At 48.4% G+C, this 12,786-nt stretch overlaps 2 protein-coding genes across 2 annotated transcripts in view; both read right to left on the bottom strand.

Annotated features, from left to right (window-relative positions):
* The window catches only part of LOC140418001 (uncharacterized), a 200,932-nt gene that overhangs the window by 20,235 nt on the left and 167,911 nt on the right, over positions 1-12,786 (bottom strand). The gene's annotated exons all lie outside the window — the stretch shown is intronic.
* Positions 2,435-11,638, bottom strand: LOC140422186 (uncharacterized). The gene is made up of 2 exons (XM_072507204.1): positions 11,565-11,638; positions 2,435-4,353 (listed from the first exon to the last, which is right to left on the bottom strand). The coding sequence occupies exon 2, from the start codon at positions 3,993-3,995 to the stop codon at positions 3,069-3,071; it is 927 nt and encodes a 308-aa protein (XP_072363305.1). The 5' UTR covers positions 3,996-4,353; positions 11,565-11,638; the 3' UTR covers positions 2,435-3,068.

Here is a 12,786-nt window from a genome sequence, read left to right as displayed (position 1 = left end):
TGTAGACCTGTTAGCCCCGTTGCTGGTAAGGACCTTCAATGAGGCAAGGGAGGGGGTGACCCTGCCCCCGACAATGTCGGAGGCGACGATCTCTTTGATCCTGAAGCGGGATAAGGACCCACTGCAATGCGGGTCGTATAGGCCGATCTCGCTCCTCAACGGAGGTGCTAAGTTGCTAGCAAAAATGTTGGCTACGAGGATTGAGGACTGTGTCCCGGGGGTGATTCACGAGGACCAGACGGGATTTGTAAAAGGCAGGCAGTTAAATACCAATGTGCGGAGGCTCCTAAATGTGATAATGATGCCATCGGTGGAGGGAGAGGCGGAGATAGTGGCAGCTATGGACGCGGAGAAGGCCTTTGACCGAGTAGAGTGGGAGTATCTCTGGGAAGTGCTGCGGAGGTTTGGGGCGGGGTTTATCAGTTGGGTTAAGCTCCTATGCAGAGCCCCGGTGGCGAGTGTGGTTACGAATCGGTGGAGGTCGGAGTATTTTCGGCTGTATCGAGGGACGAGGCAGGGGTGCCCCATGTCCCCCCTGATGTTTGCATTAGCAATTGAACCTTTGGCCGTGGTATTAAGGGAGTCCATGAAATGGAGGGGGGTGGTTCGAGGGGGAGAGGAGCATCGAGTGTCGCTGTACGCAGACGACCTGTTGCTGTATGTGGCGGACCCAGTGGAGGGGATGGTGGAGGTCATGCAGATCCTAAGGGAGTTTGGGGACTTCTCGGGCTACAAGCCCAATGTAGGGAAGAGTGAGCTCTTTGTGGTGCATTCGGGGGATCAGGGAAGAGGGATAGACGACCTACCGTTGAGGAGGGCGGAAAGGAGCTTTCGATACTTGGGGATCCAGGTAGCTAGGAGCTGGGGGACCCTGCACAAACTTAATTTGACGTGGCTGGTGGAGCAGATGGAGGAGGACTTTAAACGGTGGGACATGTTGCCACTCTCGCTAGAGGGCAGGGTCCAGTCGATTAAAATGGTGGTCCTCCCGAGGTTTCTTTTTGTATTCCAATGCCTTCCAATTGTGATCACCAAGGCCTTTTTTAAGAGGGTAGGCAGGAGCATTATTGGTTTTGTGGGGGCGAGTAAGACCCCGAGGGTAAGGAGGGGGTTCCTGGAGCGTAGTAGAGATAGAGTAGGGCTGGCGTGGCTGAATCTGGGTGGCTACTACTGGGCAGCCAACGTGGCAATGATCCGTAAGTGGGTGATGGAGGGAGAGGGGGCGGCATGGAAGAGGCTGGAGATGGCGTCCTGCAAAGGAACGAGCCTGGGGGCGCTGGTAACGGCACCGCTGCCGCTCTCGCCGACAAGGTACACCACGAGTCCGGTGGTGGCGGCAACGCTAAAGATCAGGGGGCAGTGGAGATGGTACAGGGGTGCAATGGGAGCCTCGGTGTGGTCCCCGATCAGAGATAACCATCGGTTTGTCCCAGGAAGGATGGACGGGGGGTTTCAGAGCTGGCATCGGGCAGAGATTAGAAGAATGGGGGACCTGTTCATCGATGGGACGTTTGCGAGCTTATGGGCACCGGAGGAGAAGTTTGGACTACCCCCGGGAAATGCTTTCAGGTGCATGCGAGTGAGGGCGTTTGTGAGGCGGCAGGTGAGGGAATTCCCGCTGCTCCCGGCACAGGGGATTCAAGACAGGGTGATTTCGGGCGTATGGGTCAGAGAAGGCAAGGTGTCGGCGATATACCAGGAGATGAAAGAAGAGGGGGAGGCTTTGGTAGAGGAGCTGAAGGGTAAATGGGAAGAGGAGCTGGGGGAGGAGATTGAGGAGGGTTTGTGGGCTGAAGCCCTAAGTAGGGTTAATTCCTCTTCCTCGTGTGCCAGGCTTAGCCTAATACAATTTAAGGTTGTTCACAGAGCGCACATGATGGGGGCGAGGCTGAGTAGGTTCTTTGGGATGGAGGACAGTTGTGGGGGGTGCTCAGGAAGCCCGACGAATCATGTCCATATGTTTTGGTCGTGCCCGGCACTGGATGGGTTCTGGAGGGGAGTTGCGAGAACTATATCCAAGGTGGTGAAAGTCCAGGTCAAGCCAATTTGGGGGCTAGCATTATTTGGAGCAGCGGATGAGCCGGGAGTGCAGGAGGCGAAAGAGGCCGGCATTCTGGCCTTTGCGTCCCTGGTAGCCCGGCGGAGGATCTTGTTAGTGTGGAAAGATGCGAAGCCCCCAGTGTGGAAGCCTGGATAAATTACAAGGCAGGGTTTATCAAGTTGGAGAGGATAAAGTTTGCCTTGAGAGGGTCTGCGCAGGGGTTCTACAGGCGGTGGCAACCGTTCCTAGACTATCTCGCGGAGCATTAGATGGAGTTCGGTCAGCAGCAGCAACCCGGGAGGGGAGGGTTTTTTTTCTGGGGGGTATCTGAGCAAGAAAATACATAAAGGATCCGGAAAACTGATATGTACAGAAGGAATCCAATGTACAAGGTTCTGTATCATATTGACTTGCCATGTTTATGTCTTGCTATGCGAGCTTTCTTTTCTTTTTGTTACAGGGGGGGGGGGGGTTTGTTTGTATGGTTGAAAATTTTGTTTATAAATTCTTAATAACATTTTTTTAAAAAAGTTTCTACTTGTATGCCGGGAGAAGGAGCACCGTCTTGTGGTCCGATTGCAGTCAGGGGATGGATCATCAGGCGCCCTTGATGTTTGTGTAGTAGTGGTCAAGGATGTTGGGGCCCCTGTTGGGACAGGAGATATGTTGGTGGAATTTTGGCAGTACACTCGAGGTTGGCCTGGTTAAAGTCCCCGGCCACGATGAACAAGTCCTCCGGGTATTCTGCTTCATTGTTATTTATAGCGGTTACAATTCATCAAGCGGCGTCTTCACTTCCGCCTGGGGTGGGATGTAGACCGCCGTGATGATGGCAGAAGTGAACTCCGTGGAAGGTAGTATGGACGGCACTTCACAGTCGGGTATTCCAGGTCCGGGGAGCAGTAGTTCGCCAGGGTCACCACGTCCGAGCACCAGGAGTTGGTGAGGAGACAAACACTTTCACCCACTCCAGGTTCAGTCCTGGATGTGATTAACAGCAGGAATAACAGCAGAATCTAACCCGACATCACTTGTGAACCCTTTGGTGTCTCAGCATGTTGGACGACAGAGTGAATCCCTCCCCACAGTGAGAGCAGGTGAATGGCTTCTTTCCAGTGTGAACTCGCTGGTGTCTCCGCAATGTGGATGATGTTTGAAACCTCTTTGTGCAGAGAGAGCAGCTGAACGGTCTCTCCTCAGTGTGAATGCGCTGGTGGGACATCAGTAGCCAAGAGCTTTTGAAACCCCTCCTGCAGTCAGAGCATTTAAAGGGCCTGCTCTTGGTGTGAGTGACATTGTGGCTACGCAGGCCGGATAATTGAGTGAATCCCTTATCACACACAGAGCAGATGTACGGCCTCTCCCCCGTGTGAACTCGCTGGTGTCTCTGCAGGCTGGATAATTGAGTGAATCCCTTATCACACACAGTGCAGATGTACGGCCTCTCCCCGGTGTGAACTCGCTGGTGTGTCTGCAGGTGGTGTAACCGAGTGAATCCCATATCACACACAGTGCAGATGAATGGCCTCTCCCCGGTATGAACTCTTTCGTGTCTCCGCAGTCTGCCAATGTTAGTGAATCCCTTTTCACACTGACAGCAGGTGAAAGGTCTCTCTCCAGTGTGAACTCGTTCGTGTCTCCGCAGTCTGCCAATGTCAATGAATCCCTTTTCACACTGGGAGCAGGTGAAAGGCCTCTCTCCAGTGTGAACTCGCTGGTGTGTCTGCAGGTTGGATAACTGAGTGAATCCCTTCCCACAGTCAGAGCAGGTGAACGGTCTCTCCCCAGTGTGAACTCGTTCGTGTCTCCGTAGGCTGTAAAAGTCAGTGAATCCCTTTTCACACTGAGAGCAGGTGAACGGCCTCTCTCCAGTGTGACTGTGTTGATGCCTTGCCAGCTCGTGTGGGGCTGTGAATCCCTTCCCACAATCCTCACATTTCCATGGTTTCTCCATGGTCCGGGTGATCTTGCGTCTCACCACGTTGGACGATCAGTTGAAGCCTCGTCCACACACAGAACACCTGTACAGTCTCTCCCTGCTGTGAATGGTGAAGTATTTTTTCAGGCTGTGTCACTGGTTAAAGCTCTTTGCACAGTCAGTGCTCTGTAACAGTCTCACATGGGTGTGTATGTGTGTCTCAGTGCTTTTCCAGACACACTGTTGTTTAAAATCTCTTGAAGCAGACAGAATCGCCAAACATATCTCCTTCTTGATTCAAAGGCCGATGATCCCAAGAATTGAGTGACTCAGTCAGTTCTTGACGTGATATTTAGTTTGAGATATCGGCCCAAACTCCTCTCGTTCGAACTGCCTGCAAACAAATTTGACAATAGTAATCATTGTCAGTACAGGATAGAAACTCAGAACAGACAATTCTAGTTTCTATCGAACATTCTTTCCTCTCTCTTTCAATGAAATGCTCCAAATTTCAATCCCACACACTCTCCCTCCATTCTCACTCTGCTGTATCTAATATTCACCCTCCCAATTCTCCTGAAGGTGCTGATTCAGGCTGATTGACAGATTCACGCTCACTGCTTCCTGTCCTGGACACAGAGACCTGAAAATATTCATGCAGGCTGCCACATAGATATATGTCGATATTACTGGATGGAAAACGTGTGTAATATACAGACACTTACTTTCTCTCCCAATTTTGCTGAAGGTGCTGATCAACAAATCTAAACTCACTAAAATCTGTACAAGAACATAAGAACATAAGAACTAGGAGCAGGAGTAGGCCATCTGGCCCCTCGAGCCTGCTCCACCATTCAATGAGATCATGGCTGATCTTTTGTGGATTCAGCTCCACTTTCCAGCCCGAACACCATAACCCTTAATCCCTTTATTCTTCAAAAAACTATCTATCTTTATCTTAAAAACATTTAATGAAGGAGCCTCTACTGCTTCACTGGGCAAGGAATTCCATAGATTAACAACCCTTTGGGTGAAGAAGTTCCTCCTAAACTCAGTCCTAAATCTACTTCCCCTTATTTTGAGGGTATGCCCCCTAGTTCTGCTTTCACCCGCCAGTGGAAACAACCTGCCCGCATCTATCCTATCTATTCCCTTCATAATTTTATATGTTTCTATAAGATTCCCCCCTCATCCTTCTAAATTCCAACAAGTACAGTCCCAGTCTACTCAACCTCTCCTCGTAATCCAACCCCTTCAGCTTTGGGATTAACCTAGTGAATCTCCTCTGCACGCCCTCCAGTGCCAGTACGTTCTTTCTCAAGTAAGGAGACCAAAACTCAACACAATACTCCAGGTGTGGTCTCACTAACACCTTATACAATTGCAGCAGAACCTCCCTAGTCTTAAACTCCATCCCTCTAGCAATGAAGGACAAAATTCCATTTGCCTTCTTAATCACCTGTTGCACCTGTAAACCAACTTTTTGCGACTCATGCACTAGCACACCCAGGTCTCTCTGCATAGCAGCATGTTTTAATATTTTATCATTTAAATAATAATCCCTTTTGCTTTTATTCCTACCAAAATGGATAACCTCACATTTGTCAACATTGTATTCCATCTGCCAGACCCTAGCCCATTAATTTAGCCTATCCAAATCACTCTGCAGACTTCCAGTATCCTCTGCACTTTTTGCTTTACCACTTATCTTAGTGTCGTCTGCAAACTTGGACACATTGCCCTTGGTCCCCAACTCCAAATTATCTATGTAAATTGTGAACAGTTGTGGGCCCAACACTGATCCCTGAGGGACACCACTAGTTACTGATTTCCAACCAGAGAACCACCCATTAATCCCCACTCTTTGCTTTCTATTAATTAACCAATCCTCTATCCATGCTTAATGCCATGCATCTTTATCTTATGCAGCAACCTTTTGTGTGGCACCTTGTCAAAGGCTTTCTGGAAATCCAGATATACCACATCCATTGGCTCCCCGTTATCTACCGCACTGGTAAAGTCCTCAAAAGATTCCACGAAATTAGTTAGGCACGACCTGCCCTTTATGAACCCATGCTGCGTCTGCCCAATGGGACAATTTCCATCCAGATGTCTCGCTATTTCTTCCTTGATGATAGATTCCAGCATCTTCCCTACTACCGAAGTTAAGCTCACTGGCCTATAATTACCCGCTTTCTGCCTACGTCCTTTTTTAAACAGTGGTGTCACGTTTGCGAATTTCCAATCTGCCAGGACCACCCCAGAGTCTGGTGAATTTTGGTAAATTATCACTAGTGCATTTGCAATTTCCCTAGCCATCTCTTTTAGCACTCTGGGATGCATTCCATCAGGGCCAGGAGACTGGTCTACCTTTAGCCCCATTAGCTTGCCCATCGCTACCTCCTTGGTGATAACAATCCTCTCAAGGTCCTCACCTGTCATAGCCTCATTTCCATCAGTCACTGGCATGTTATTTGTGTCTTCCACTGTGAGGGCCGACCCAAAAAACCTGTTCAGTTCCTCAGCCATTTCCTCATCTCCCATTATTAAATCTCGCTTCTCATCATCGAAAGGACCAATATTTACCTTAGCCACTCTTTTGATGTATATAAGAGTAGAGAATCTCCATATAAGTACATTTACTGATTAGAGATGGGGAAATTCTGAGGAAGAATTTTATTTAGTCATGGAGTGGTCATGACAGGGAACTCACTGCCCACAGGGGTTGTGGAAGTTATTGAGATGATTCATAATTTAAAAATAAAATAGGATGGTCACTTGAAGAAAATAAACTTGCAGGTGAACAGGGATATCGAGGGGGAATGGGACTGACTGGATTGCTGTACAGAGAGTCAGCATTGACTTGAGTTCCCAAATGGATTCTGTCAGTGCTGCAATGACTGTATGACTGGAAATATATAATGTAGGTACAGTACTATATTACAAAAATAGAAATAATAATACATGTATTTTATTACAGAACCAATAATATATATAATACATACCACATAACAACACTAGACATATCTCTGTCCGATATTAAATTTTTAAAAATTAATTTACGGGATGTGGACAATGCTGGTCAGGCCGGCATTTATTGCCCATCCGCAGTTGCCCTTCCGAAGTAGCGGTGAGCTGCCTTCTTGAACTGCTGCAGTCCTTGAGGTGTAGGTACATCCCCGGTGCTTAATAGATTTAGATGTTTCAGGCGGGATAGAGGGGGATGTAAAAGGGGTGGCGGAGTTGCGCTGCTGGTGAGGGAGAATATCACAGCTGTATTACGGGAGGACATCTCAGAGGGCAGTGAGGCTATATGGGTAGAGATCAGGAATAAGAAGGGTACAGTCACAATGTTGGGGGTTTACTACAGGCCTCCCAACAGCCAGTGGGAGATAGAGGAGCAGAGAGGTAGACAGATTTTGGAAAAGAGTAAAAACAACAGGGTTGTTGTGATGGGAGACTTCAACTTCCCCAAAATTGACTGGGACTCACTTAGTTCCAGGGGCTTAGACGGGGCAGAGTTTGTAAGGAGCATCCAGGAGGGCTTCTTAAAAGAATATGTAGACAGTCCAACTAGGGAAGGGGCTGTACTGGACCTGGTATTGGGGAATGAGCCCGGCCAGGTGGTAGACATTTCAGTAGCGGAGCATTTTGGGAACAGTGACCACAATTCAGTAAGTTTTAAAGTGCTGGTGGACAAGGATAAGAGTGGTCCTAGGGTGAATGTGCTAAATTGGGGGAAGACTAATTATAACAATATTAAGCGGGAACTGAAGAACCTAGATTGGGGGCTGATGTTTGAGGGTAAATCAACATCTGACATGTGGGAGGCTTTCAAGTGTCAGTTGAAAGGAATTCAGGACCGGCATGTTCCTGTGAGGAAGAAGGATAAATACAGCAATTTTCGGGAACCTTGGTTGACGAGAGATATTGTAGGCCTCGGCAAAAAGAAAAAGGAGGCATTTGTCAGGGCTAAAAGGCTGGGAACAGACAAAGCCTGTGTGGAATATAAGGAAAGTAGGATGGAACTTAAGCAAGGAGTCAGGTGGGCTAGAAGGGGTCACGGAAAGTCATTGGCAAATAGGGTTAAGGAAAATCCCAAGGCTTTATACACGTACATAAAAAGCAAGAGGGTAGCCATGGAAAGGGTTGGCCCACTGAAGGATAGGCAAGGGAATCTATGTGTGGAGCCAGAGGAAATGGGCGAGGTACTAAATGAATACTTTGCATCAGTATTCACCAAAGAGAAGGAATTGGTGGATGTTGAGTCTGGAGAAGGGTGTGCAGATAGCCTGGGTCACATTGAGATCCAAAAAGACGAGGTGTTGGGCATCTTGAGAAATATTAAGATCGATAAGTCCCCAGGGCCTGATGGGATCAACCGCAGAATACTGAAGGAGGTTAGAGAGGAAATTGCTGAGGCCTTGACAGAAATCTTTGGATCCTCACTGTCTTCAGGTGATGTCCCGGAGGACTGGAGAATAGCCAATGTTGTTCCTTTGTTTAAGAAGGGTAGCAAGGATAATCCAGGGAACTACAGGCCAGTGAGCCTCATGTCAGTGGTAGGGAAATTACTGGAGAGAATTCTTCGAGACAGGATCTACTCCCGTTTGGAAGCAAATGGACGTATTAGTGAGAGGCAGCATGGTTTTGTGAAAGGGAGGTCGTGTCTCACTAACTTGATAGAGTTTTTCGAAGAGGTCACAAAGATGATTGATGCAGGTAGGGCAGTGGATGTTGTCTATATGGACTTCAGTAAGGCCTTTGACAAGGTCCCTCATGGTAGACTAGTACAAAAGGTGAAGTCACACGGGATCAGGGGTGAGCTGGCAAGGTCGATACAGAACTGGCTAGGTCATAGAAGGCAGAGAGTAACAATGGAAGGATGCTTTTCTAATTGGAGGGCTGTGACTAGTGGTGTTCATCAGGGATCAGTGCTGGGACCTTTGCTGTTTGTAGTATATGTAAATGATTTTGAGGAAAATGTAACTGGTCTGATTAGTACGTTTGCAGACGACACAAAGGTTGGTGAAATTGCGGATAGCGATGAGGACTGTCAGAGGATACAGTAGGATTTAGATTGTTTGGAGACTTGGGCGGAGAGATGGCAGATGGAGTTTAATCCGGACAAATGTGAGGTAATGCATTTTGGAAGGTCTAATGCAGGTAGGGAATATACAGTGAATGGTAGAACCCTCAAGAGTATTGAAAGTCAGAGAGATCTAGGTGTACAGGTCCACAGGTCACTGAAAGGGGTAACACAGGTGGAGAAGTTAGTCAAGAAGGCATACGGCATACTTGCCTTCATTGGCCGGGGCATTGAGTATAAGGATTGGCAAGTCATGTTGCAGCTGTATAGAACCTTAGTTAGGCCACACTTGGAGTATAGTGTTCAATTCTGGTCGCCACACTACCAGAAGGACGTGGAGGCTTTAGAGAGGGTGCAGAAGAGATTTACCAGAATGTTGACTGGTCTGGAGGGCATTAGCTATGAGGAGCGGTTGAATAAACTCGGTTTGTTCTCACTGGAACGACGGAGGTTGCGGGGCGACCTGATAGAGATCTACAAAATTGTGAGGGGCATAGACAGAGTGGATAGTCAGAGGCTTTTCCCCAGGGTAGAGGGTCAATTACTAGGGGGCATAGGTTTAAGGTGTGAGGGGCAAGGTTTAGAGTAGATGTACGAGGCAAGCTTTTTTACACAGAGGGTAGTGGGTGCCTGGGACTCGCTGCCGGAGGAGGTGGTGGAAGCAGGGACGATAGTGACATTTAAGGGGCATCTTGACAAATATATGAATAGGATGGGAATAGAGGGATACGGACCAAGGAAGTAGAAGATTCTAGTTTAGTCGGGCAGCATGGTCGGCACAGGCTTGGAGGGCCAAAGGGCCTGTTCCTGTGCTGTACTTTTCTTTGTTCTTGTTCTTTGAGAGTGTGCAAACTACACACGGACAGTGACCCAGAGTCGGGATCGAACCTGGGACCTCGGCGCCGTGAGGCAGCAGCGCTAACCACTGCTCCACCATGCTGCCCTACATCCCTGTGCTGTTAGGGAGGGAATTCCAGGATGTTGCCCCAGGGACAGTGAAGGAACGGCAATATATTTCCAAGTCAGGGTGGTGTCTAACTTGGAAACGAACCTCCAGGTGGTGAGGTTCCCAGGAATCTGCTGCTCTTGTCCTTCTAGATGAGAGTGGTTGTGGGTTTGGAAGGTGCTGTCTGAGGAACCTTTATGAGTTACTGCAGTATATCTTGTAGATGGTATACACAGCTGCTACTGTTTGTCGGTGGTGGACGGTTTGAATGTTTGTGGAAGGCGACGCAATCAATCAGGCGGCTTTGTCCTGGATAGTGTCCAGCTTCTGGAGTGTTGTTGGAGCTGCACTCATCCAGCAAAGTGGAGCGTATTCCATTACACTCCTGACTTGTGCTTGTAGATGTCTGGTAGACAAGCTTTGGGCATCAGGTGGTGTTACTCGCCGTAGGATTCCCAGCCTTTGACCTGCCCTGGGAGCTACAGTATTAATACGACTAGTCCAGTTCAGTTTTTGATCAATGGTAACCCCCAGGATGTTGGTTGTGGGGGATTCAGCAATGAAAATGCCACTCAATGCCAAGGGGTGGTGGTTAGATCCTCTCTTGTAGGAGATGGTCATTGCCTGGCACTTGTGTAGCACGAATGTACCTTGCCACTTATTAGGCCAAGCTTGGATATTGTCCAGGTCTTACTGAATTTGGACATGGAATGCTTCATTATCTGAGGAGTTGAGAATGGTGCTGACCATTGTGCAGTCATCGACAAACATCACTGTGCAGTCATCGACAAACATCATCACTTCTCACCTTATGATGGAAGGGAGGTCATTGATGAAGCAGCTGAAGATGGTTGGGCCGTGAAAACTGTCCTGAGCAACTCCTACAGTGAAGTCCTGGGGCTGAGATGATTGACCTCCAATCACCACAACCATCTTCCTTTGTGCCAGGTATGACTCCAACCAGTGGAGAGTTATCCCCTGATTCCCATTGACTCCAGTTTAGCTGGGGCTCCTTGATGCCATACTCAGTCAAATGCTGCCTTGATGTCAAGGGGAGTCACTCTCGCCTCACTTCCAGCATTCAGCTCTTTCGTCCAAGTTTGAACCAAGGCTGTAATGAGGTCAGGAGCTGAGTGACCCTGGCGGAACCCAAACTGAGCGTCCAGGAGCAGGTTATTGCAGAACAAGTGCCACTTAATAGGGCCTTTGATTACTCCTTCCATCACTTTGCTGATGATAGACAGTAGACCCACAGACAAATAATTGGCTGAGTTGGATTTGCCCTGCTTACTGTCCCCTTAAATGTCAGCCATCTCCTGGGGAAACCAGCCCTTTAATTGTGAACATTAGGAAAGACACCATCCTTTTAGCCAGACAAATAAATGTGTCAAGCTGAGGGAGCAAAGGATGTCAATGTCTTTAAGAGAGAGAGAGAGACCTGGGCCAAGCTTTGCAGAGTCTGCACCCTCCCTGGATTCACTTTTTTTTCTTCAGTTGCTGCAAGTGACCAACTGAAGGTGAGAATGAGAAAAGAAATGGAAAGGGGTAGAAAAGAAAGTGTTTTACTCACAGATGTTGGACAGGAGTCTGTGCAGCTCCAGCTCATTCAGGGTTGGAGGAACAACGGCTTTGCTCGGCAGAAACCTCCATGTCCAGCTTCCGCATTGAGACAATGGGGGAGCTCTGATTGGCGGAGAAACAGAGTCCTTCCGGTCCTCCTATCTTCCCATTGGGCACAAGTCAGCGGTAAAGTCAGCGGGATTGAGCTCACCCTGCACATGCGCAGATTTCCCTCTCCCCGAGACATGCGCAGTCCTGGGTTGGGGGAGGGGCTTCTCGCTCTGGCCGGAGCTGTCAGCTGGTTGCCTGGAAACCGTCTCGACGATGCGCTGGGGGAAGAGGGAACAGACGGTGGGGGAATCGGCACCCCGGATGGTGGCCGCGCGCCGGGCTTGTGCGCTCAAATGCAGTGACGCCACTGCGGAACGGATTTATTCCTATTGGCTGGTTTAGAGGACGAGCTCCTTTGTGATGTCATAATGTGGAGGTTCGACAATGAGTGTCAGACGAAAACTTCCTCCTCTGGGCAACATCTGGGAGCAAATCAATGTCTCCCCCTTTCATAAGTTATAAGATATAGGAGCAGAATTAGGCCATTTGGCCCAACCAGTTTGCTCTGCCATTCTATCATGGCTGTGCTCATCCTGGCTTTAATTCCACCGTACTGCCAGTTCTCCATTACCCTTCAACCCATTAAAAATCTGTCTTCTCTAAATCTGGATTTAGCCCTTTACATAAATTGTGTGACATTCATGGAAGTTTGCCAACTGGAGCGTTATTCTCAGTTAAATTCAGCCCTCAGCTCTATCGCTGTCTGTCATTGACATGAGCAATAGAGAGACAGAAAGGTGCCCGAGGCTCAAATGGGAAGTCAAACCTTGTGACTCGAAACCAACACCTCAACATTTGTCAGTCAAATCCATGTTATTTATACTGGGGTTTTTATTATTACATTTAGGCACTGGAGGCAAAGGATGGGGGCTTTAAAGGGTAGCTTTAACTTTCTAACTTTGTATTGTCTATAGTATCAGCCGTGGCTAAGTGGGCAGTTTTCTCACCTCTGAGTCAGAAGGCTGTAGATTCAAGTCCCAGTCCAGGGACTGGAGGACAAAAATTACATCCAACATTCCTCCTCGCAGCACTGAGGGAGTGCTGCACTGTCAGAACAGCCTTCTTTCAAATAAGATGTTCAACTGAGGCCCTGTCTATCCCTATCAGATGGATGTTAGAGA

Source organism: Scyliorhinus torazame, chromosome 5 (assembly GCF_047496885.1).
Source record: "Scyliorhinus torazame isolate Kashiwa2021f chromosome 5, sScyTor2.1, whole genome shotgun sequence".
NCBI lineage: Eukaryota > Metazoa > Chordata > Chondrichthyes > Carcharhiniformes > Scyliorhinidae > Scyliorhinus > Scyliorhinus torazame.
This window is presented reverse-complemented; position numbering and strand designations above follow the sequence as displayed.

Excerpts from the sequence above, each read along its gene's own strand:
- LOC140422186 (XM_072507204.1), bottom strand. The coding sequence starts at position 3,995 with ATGGAGAAACCATGGAAATGTGAGGATTGTGGGAAGGGATTCACAGCC.